The 9,072-nt window shown below is 52.5% G+C and overlaps 1 protein-coding gene across 4 annotated transcripts in view; it reads right to left on the bottom strand.

Moving 5' to 3' along the window:
- The window catches only part of CHDH (choline dehydrogenase), a 93,090-nt gene that overhangs the window by 23,238 nt on the left and 60,780 nt on the right, over window positions 1-9,072 (bottom strand). For 2 of the 4 annotated variants that reach the window (XR_015151540.1, XM_086367491.1), the window contains exons 2-5: window positions 3,533-4,291; window positions 2,727-2,878; window positions 1,620-1,779; window positions 625-759 (exon numbers count right to left, since the gene is read on the bottom strand). Coding sequence is in view for 2 of the 4 variants with exons in the window: in XM_086367491.1 (XP_086223617.1) it covers window positions 625-759; window positions 1,620-1,779; window positions 2,727-2,878; window positions 3,533-4,235 (1,150 nt within the window). In the remaining 2 variants the exon portion in view is untranslated. The remainder of the gene's footprint in view (window positions 1-624; window positions 760-1,619; window positions 1,780-2,726; window positions 2,879-3,532; window positions 4,292-9,072) is intronic. The other 2 variants (XR_015151541.1, XM_086367492.1) reach the window with 1 other exon arrangement.

Below are 9,072 nucleotides of genomic sequence, written 5' to 3'. Positions count from 1 at the left end.
CCCAGGGCCTCTGCATGTATTCTTCCTGCCTAGCAGGCCCCACGCCACCGATCTCTAGTTTAACACCCTGATTGTTCCTTCACTGTACTTACAGCTGAGCCTGTTACTTAGTTTCCATCCATTGTCTCCACTAGCGCGTAACCTCCCTAAGAACACCTCCCTTATTAGCACTTCTCACCATGTAGCTCAGAACAGAGGGGGTGAGGACCGCATGCTGAGTGAATGAGTAAGATTTCAGCTAGAAACCAAATGGAAAATGCCGAGAGATGGAAGCTGATTCTGTGGCCCAGCATCAACTGCCCTTTCTCCGGGCCCCCGGGCCCCGACCGGGTCCAGGATAAATCCATCCCCGTCCGTTCATCAGGAGGAGCAGCGCCAGCCCTTGCAGAGACTCACCTCGGGCAAGTCCTGTGTGTGGTGTGTGGTCCTCAAACCAGCCTTCCATGCAGGAACTGTTGTATCCCCGTTTTGCGGATGGGAAAACTGAGGCTCACAGCTGACACGAATGGCACAGTTGCGCTTTGAACCAGAAACCTGGAGCCACAGTTTGTGCTAGGCACCTCAAGAGGGAGGCTGTGCTGTCCACAGACCGTCTCCCCCACAGTCATGGATGAGCACACCCACCTGTGAACTTCCAGAGCCACTCCAGGCCAATCCAGGCCTTCTTCAGGGGCTTCTGTGCAGAGTGGAGGGTGATGGGGCGGGTGCATGCCTGCTGGATATATATCTCTAGGTGGTCTTGGAGGTTCTGGCCAACTCCTGAAACCAGAGGGAATGGTTAGGAATACGTCTCCCAAAGGGGCTTGCTTGGCTGGCCTCTCAACATCCCCCTGGTTTTGAAAACTCTGTTCCTTCATCCACTTATCTGCCAGGCCAGCTCCTGCTCACTCCCAGTAACCCCATTCTCACACTCCCAGCCACATCTGGCCCTTTTGGATGCTGGCCAGAGCTGCCTGCCCCTGCCCCACTCCCCGGGCACCACCTGTAACCACATAGGTGCCTTCCTGCTAAGCAGTCCTCCCCGCAGGCCTGGAGCCAGCACTGCTCAGTGAGCTGCCCCTGGCTGGGGAAGGAGGGAAGCGTCATGCTGAGCCCATCCAAGCTCAAGGGGACACTGGGCAGTTCACTGCCATGGACCAGCACTTCACAGGCCTCTTACAATAAAGCCTCCAGCCCTCTAGGAGCTTGTAAGACAGGGCAAGAGGGACTGGGCCAGGCCCCCAAAAGCATCAGAAATGGAAGAAATATTAGGCCTGGGAGAACCATCTTAACACGAGAAGCATGTCAGGATGACTGGTGAGTCTTGAGGATGGAAAACACAAAGGCCTGGACCCTCTCCCCAAAGGGCCGCCCTGCTGGCCCGCCTGAGCCTGGCCCCGTGGGCTTTTCCGGCAGATGCTCCCTGCTAGAGGGGCTTCGCTGCTGAGAGGGGCGGGACGGCCGGGGACGGGAGGAAGACAACACGGAGACTTGAGGTTTCCCTGTGGGGATGTTCCAGTGAGAATGGGGGGCTTCAGGCTCCTGGGAAGACAGTGACAGCTCTGAGGAGCCCTGACTCCTGTCCCCTCCCCACTCCGTGCTAAGAAAATATAATAAGCAGTTTTATTTAGCAGAGATACCTCTGGGGCGCAGTGGGGAAGGGGGCTCACCAGGAAGGTGGCACACCACCGGGATGCCCAGTTTCCTGAGGTCGTCTGCATTGCCCACACCTGACAGCATGAGCAGCTGCGGAGAGTTGATGGCACCTCCACTCAGAATCACCTCCTTGCTGGCATAAGCCTGGAAGAGGCAGGGGGCCATGCAGGTCATGCTTCCTTTCCAGGAGAGCCCGTTAGCACCCGAGAACATGGCCTTGGCGTGACCACTTAGGGAGCCTACTCAAGCCCCCGGGGGCGGAAGCGGATGCTCAGGGCGCCACTAGGGGAAGGGTAGGTACAGGTACCGGGTGCAGGGTGGGTGTGAGCATAAATATTCTGATATTTTCTGCCACAGCCAGAAAGTAATGATCCTAAAATAAGGACTGTAGTGCTTGAATGAGATAAAGGAAGCAAGCACCCAAACGAGCAGTTTAAAATAAAGCGGTGAGCCAGATCTCCACATGGGATGCAGGACAGTCCTTACACACTGCTAAGTGGAAAACTGCACAGTGCAGAGATACGGAGTGTGATCACAGATACGGTTTTTACCTGAGCTGAAAGTTGCTCAGTCATGTCCGACTCTTTGCGACCCCATGGACTGTAGCCTGCCAGGCTCCTCTGTCCACGGGATTTCCAGGCCGAGAATACTGGAGTGGGTTGCCTTTTCCTACTCTAGGGGATCTTCCTGACCCAGGGATTGAACCCAGGTCTCCTGCATTGCAGGCAGGTTCTTTACCATCTGAGCCACCAGGGAAGCCCAATATGGTTTTTAAAGCCTCTAACATAAACCTATCAATTTCTGGACAAGTGTGGAAGGCAGTAGCATACTGAGGTTCAGGAGGGTGCTCATGCCAGAACATCACCGGCCGGTGGCCAGACTGGGGCTCCCTCCCTTCTCCAGGCCACTGCTTCCCGCCAGGCCTGGGGACGGTCTTTCAGGCTGTTGCTACCAGCCGCTCGCTCCTTATCACCATGTTGACAGAGACAAGAACATGACTCCTGCCCACCCACACTGACTGTGACCTTGGGGTCACTGCCCACTCCCTCCTGGCTGAGTGAGCTGCTCAGGCCTGGTGGTAATTCACTCACCCTGTGGCTCTCGCCGTTTTTGAGGTACTCCACACCCACTGCACGGGTGCCTTCAAACAGAACCCTTCTCACAAATGTCTGGGTCTCAGCTGTGAGGTTGGGGCGGCTCAGTGCTGGGTGCAGGTACGCGCAGGCTGTGCTCCAGCGCTTGCCTGCAGGACAGAGCAAGGAGATCAGTCAAGCCCATGCGTGCTCCCTGGGTACCTGTTATACAGGAGGAGGTAGGTAAGGACAGAAGTAAGAGGGAGTTTGCTCTTCCCGTGACTGCAAGCTCTGTCTTCAAAGGAAGACTGAGACCCAGATGCCCTGTGCAACTGAAATCCACATGGACCTGGGGTCCCTGGGTGCAGGTGGGCAGATATCCCTCATCCTTGAGAGGATGGCAGAGGCCAGGAAGGGCTAATGACAGCCCTGGGTCCAACCTGGCTGTGCCTCCGCCCTGCTGCCAGCAAGGCTGGTCACCGCTCTGTGCCTCGGTATGCCCATGTGTAAGGCTCTGAAACCGGAGGCTATGTGGCTAGTGAGCTCTCCATTATCCACATCAAATGGGACCAGAGGATGCCCAAGGTGTCCCCACCTCCGGGTCACTTCTCACTGGCTTTGGGTGGTATCCTGTGGGCTCTCGCCAGTGCAGTCTGTTACATCCTCTCCACCTCAAACCAGCCCCAGTCTGGCCACACTGACCCTGACCCAGGGGGGCGGGGGGGGTGGGGGGCGGGGACTGGAGGGATGAGGCTGTGATAGACCAGCTTTTCGTTTTTAAAGGAGGAATCTGGGAGACAGGGAATCAGGAGGCTCGCACCTACCTTCGTGGATAGTCATGTCCATCCAGCCGAAGCCCTCTTGCTGGAAGCCGTTCATGTCCTCGGTGAGGGGGTAGCCGGCCTGCTGTGCCGCCTCCAGGAACGCGCCGTGCAGCGGGTGGCCGCTCTTGCCCCGGGACACGCGCAGGGGCCCGTCGCCGCCGCGGTACCTGCCGGCGCCCAGCTCGTGCGCCTGCGCCCTGCGGAAGTAGGGCAGGCAGTGCGCGTAGTCCCAGCCCGCGGCGCCCTGGCGCTGCCAGCGCTCGTAGTCCTCGGCGTGCCCACGCACGTAGACCATGGCGTTGAGCGACGACGAGCCACCCCAGACGCGGCCCCGCGGCCAGTACAGCACGCGGCCGTCCAGGCCCGCCTGCGGCTCGGTGTGGTAGCACCAGTTGTACGTGTCGTCGCACAGGTTGGCCACGAGGGCCGCGGGCATGTGGATCTTCCAGCAGAGCCGCTTGCTCCCCGCGTACACGTCCTTGGGCCCGGCCTCCAGCAGCAGCACATGTTGGTCGGGGTCCTCCGTGAGCCGGCCCGCCAGCACGCAGCCGGCGGAGCCCGCACCCACCACCACGTGGCTGTAGTCACCTCGGCTCCGGGGGCGCTTGCTGGCCAGAGCGCGGAGGCCCCGGGGGCCCTGCGCCCCCAGGGCTCCCCATGGGCCCAGGCATCCTCCCCGCCAGCCTCGCAGGACGCACCACATGCTTCCAAGCCCAAGTTCTCTTACTTCCACCAAGGGAAATGTGATGATTCACTGCCCTAAAAGTAGAAAAAGGGTTTGCAAATTTAACTCAGCATGCATGGTACAGAATCGGTGCCCGCCTGGCACTGGGTGCAGCAGGCCTGGGTGGCACGTTCCTGGGGAACCAGGAGGAGCAAACACAAGCAGGAATATCAGTCCTGCGGGATCAGTGCCTGAAGTGACAAGCCCAGGGCCTGGGGGCACAGGAGGCTCCTCCCCACCTGCGGGGTGTAAGGCGGTAGTCTCCAGAAAGGCTTCCCTGTGACATCTGTCCATGAACCTGGAGTGGGGGCAGGACTCTACCTGCTGGAAAGCAAGGGCTGGAGGGCCTTCCATGTTTGCCCTGACTCCTCATCCATTCAAGACACGGAGAAAGTTGCTGGGCCCCTACCACCTGCCAGGCACCATGTGGCCCTCTCTAGGAATACCCAGAGAACAAGATATCTGCCCTCAAAACTGATGGTCTGGGACCAGGGAGACAGACAAGACTTATATAAATAACCAAAGTAAGGTCAAGGTGAGAGGCTAGGGACTATAAAGCTTATAGCCTTTGACCTGAGGGCACCAGAGTGCAGAAGGGTTTGCAGCAGGGGATGGGGTCAGAGCCACAATCTTCAAAGATCACTCTGTCCAGTGCCAGAGTTTTAACAAACGTCAGTAATTTCTGGAGGGTTATTTCCCAACAGTGTTCATATCCATTCCAGCATGCTCAATGCACACGGGGAGAAGAGCCACGATATCCATCAGGACCTGCGCTGACACAGGATCTCTGAGAAGCTCAGGCGTGACTGCCATGAAGCTCAGGCACACAAGGCCTGCCCAAGACTGAGGCTGCAATCAGAGAACCGAAAAACCTCAAGAAAACCCTGATAGATTCCCCCCACCTCTTCTACAATCCTGCACCAAGTCGCCAGCAGCCTATTGCAGGAAACAGGCTAAGAAGAGAGTGGAAAGATTCCAAATCCCCTACCCCTAACTCCATTCCTGCAAGCATAGGAGAGAGACCAGCAGGGCCGCCTAAAAACTAAATCTGAAGCAGGAATTCTGAGATCCTTCCAGCGTTCCAGGCCTCATGCTAGCACAAGGCAGAAGCGGCCACTGCTCAGCTCCCAACTGGGCTGCCTTCAACACTCCACACTCAGGATCTGACAGAGTAAAAGGCATGCCCTTGCCTAGGTACAGACACTGTTCACCCTCCAGTCCCTCTTATCCTGTTACACCCAAGGTCATGAATGTATAAGAAAGGTCATGTATACTCATTATAAAGAGAAAAGTAGTGAACAGAACCAGATCCAGGGGGTAACCCATCCAGATGTTAGAACTATCAAAGACTTCAAAGTAACAAAGTTTAAAGTTTTGAAAGATTTCGTTGAAAAGGTGGACATGTTGAACATATGGGCAATTTCAGCAAAAAGTTGACAATAAAAAAAGGCACAACTGCTACAAATAATTAAAAAAATTACCAGAGATAAACAATTTGACTGGAAATGGCAGAGAAACAAGTGAAACTGAACATCAGGTTAGTAAAACTCATCCAGTGGAAATACAAACAGAAGAAAGAGTGAAAGAGAACAGAACAGCTGAGAGCTACAGGATGAGACCAAACTATCTGAAGTATACACGACTGGAGTCTGAGGAGGAGAAGGAGAGGGTAAAGGGGAAAAGAAGAGGGGTGGAGAGGCGGAGCAGCAGAGGCAGAAGGCGAGAGGCGGGCAGGCAGGAGGACAGAGGGCGCATAGCGGAGAAAAGATATCTGAAGAGATAACTGCTCAGACTGCCCCCAGATTAATACCCGACAAAAATATCACAGATTCAAGACGCTTAGACCATCCCAAGCCAGATTAATATAATGAGAAACACACCTAAGGTATATCACAGTCAAACTGCTGAAATCCCAGAAGATCATCAAAGGAGCCAGCCCCCTGCAAAAATATATGTACAGAGGACTAAATTTAAGAGTGCCTGCAACTTCTTATCAGAACACATACAACCCAGTGGGAGGGGAGTCTGGGGGAGAATGGATGCGTGTATATGTAAGGCTGAGTCCCTTCACTGCTCACCTGAAACTATCACAACATCATTAATCAGCTATACCCCAATACCAGATAAAAGTTAAAAAAAAGAATGAAACTCAGATATGATCTTTTGGATGTTTTATACCACCCTGTTGAAAATCACTGAATTAAATACATTAGTGTCATAGCATTAAAAAAATAATAATAAACATACAATCCAGGATCAGATAAAGATGGAGGGGGGAAAGCAAGAAAATCATGTAACTGAGTAGGATCAACAGAGAAAAACAGGAAAAGAAAGGAATCGGGACAAAACCTGGGCCCCCAGTAGGGAGCTGTGAAACACGACGTTTCTGCCTCACTGGTGGAGTGATCTGCCTAGACAGACAGGGAGCCTCGGGGCCTCAGAGGAGAGTGTGGTAACCAGCTTGCTCGGGACAGAGCAGAGAAAGACCTGCAGAGACGGTGCAGAGACCACCCAGCACTACCCAGCCTGAGACATTCGTCCTCTGACGTGGGTGGGGGCTGGGTGCTGTGGCTCTGGCTTCAGAGACCAGACCTGGAGCAAGGACTGGGGTTGCCTGTGTGGCGACAGTCTGAGGGGGTAGGGAAGAAGCCTCGACGTGCCAGAGTCAAGGGACCATTGCTGGGGGGCATACATGGTACCACACAACTGCACTCATTTCACATGCCAGCAAGGTAATGCTCAAAATCCTTCAAGCTACGTGAACCGAGAACTTCCAGATGTACAAGCTGGATTTAGAAAAGGCAGAGGAACTAGAGATCAAATTGCCAACAGCCATTTGATCATAGATAAAGCAAGAGAATTTCAGAAAAACATCTACTCTGCTTCACTGACTATGCCAAAGCCTTATACTGTGTGGATCACAGCAAACTGTGAAAAATTCTTAAAGAGATGGGAATACCAGACCACCTGGCCTGCCTCCTGAGAAACTTGTATGCAGGTCAAGAAGCAAAAGAACTGGACATGGAACAGCGGGACTGGTTCAAAAATGGGAAAGGAATACACTGAGGCTGTATATTGTCACCCTGCTTATTTAACTTATATGCAGAGTACATCATGAGAAATGCTGACCTGGATAAAGCTCAAGGTGGAATCAAGATTGCCAGAAGGAATATCAATAGCCTCAGATATGTACCCTTATGGCAGAGAGCAAAGAACTAAAGAGCCTCTTGATGAAGGTTAAAGAGGTGTTTGAAAAAGCTGGCTTAAAACTCAACATTCAAAATACAAAGGTCATGGCATCTGGTCCCATCACTTCATGGCAAATATATAGGGCATCAATGGAAACAGTGACAGACTTTATATTCTTGGGCTCCAAAATCATTGCGTACGGTGACTGCAGGCATGAAATTAAAAGACGCTTGCCCCTTGGAAGAAAAGCAATGACAAATCTATACAGCATATTAAAAAGCAGAGGCACTACTTTACCGACACAGGTCTGTCTAGTCAAAGCTATGGTTTTTCCAGTAGTCACAGGTGGATGTGAGAGTTGGACCATAAAGAAGGCTGAACACCAAAGAATTAATGCTTTTGAATTGTGGTATTGGAGAAGATTCTTAAGAGTCCCTTGGATTGCAAGGAGATTAAACCAATCTATCCTAAAGGAAATCAATCCTGAACATTCATTGGAAGGACTGATGCTGAAGCTCCAATACTCTGGCCACCTGATGCGAAAGTGGTCTTTTCATTAGAAAAGACGCTGATGCTGGGAAAGATTGAAGGCACGAGGAAAAGGCGACAACAGAGGATGAGATGATCGGATGGCATCATAGACACGATGGACAAGAGTTCGAACAAGCTCCGGGGGGTGGTGAAGGACAGGGAAACCTGGGGTGCTGCAGTCCATGGGGTCACAAAGAGTTGGACACAACTGAGCGACTGAATAGCAACAACAGCACGAGGAGAGGGCCGGGACTGCCAAAGAGTCTCTTTCTCCACGTCCCCACTCTCAGGGAGCAGGGTGCCGCTTTCAGAAGCTCCAGGAGTGGGGACAGGCCACTGCTGCCATCTCGGACTCCAGGGGTGGGCATGAACTGCTGCCACCGAGGGCCATACAACTGGATGCCCCTGCCTCTCTGGGAGTGCGCACGGGTGACGCGGCTGCACATCCCTTTTTGGGGCTAATGGTCAGCACATACCGAGGAAAGAGACAGCAAGCGTCCAAAGCAAAAACAATCCTCGTGCCAAAAAATATAAATGCACACAAGCTATGCAGGGGCTCTCCTGCATATAAAAGGCCGTCCAAGACTGCAGCAGACGATTGTCTCTCCCAGACTTACTGAGTAAGAGAAATACAAGCAAAATGAAGAAACAGAGGAACCACTCCCATTAAAGGGCCAAGAGAATCCCCCTGAAGGAATAAACAAGGAAACAGACCTCTTTGCTGACAAACACTGAGTTCAAAAAGGAGATAATGAAAATGCTGAAGGAATTAAGGAAAGTTATGGAAAGACGTGCAGATGACTGTAAAAAAGAACTAGAAACTGTAAGGAGGAGCCAAGAAAAATGAGAAAATTCATTTGCTGAGAGGAAAGCTGAGCTAAAGGCAACGAACAGCAGAATGAATAATGCAGAAGAAAGAATAGTGACCTGTTAGGTAGAATAATGGAAATTATCCAATCAGAAGGAAAACAAAAAAAACAAAATGAAAATCAAGTGAACAAGAAAAGGAAGCAATGTGTGATAACATAAAGTGTGCCCATCTACACATAATAGGGATTCCAGAAGGAGGAGAAAGGGGGATTGAAAATGTATGTGA

This window comes from Bos grunniens, chromosome 22, assembly GCF_055505025.1.
Source record: "Bos grunniens cultivar Pamir isolate PY7600 chromosome 22, Bosgru_T2T1.0, whole genome shotgun sequence".
In the NCBI taxonomy this organism is placed as follows: Eukaryota; Metazoa; Chordata; class Mammalia; order Artiodactyla; family Bovidae; genus Bos; species Bos grunniens.
Note: the sequence above shows the minus strand (reverse complement) of the source record. Positions and strands in the feature narration are given on the sequence as shown.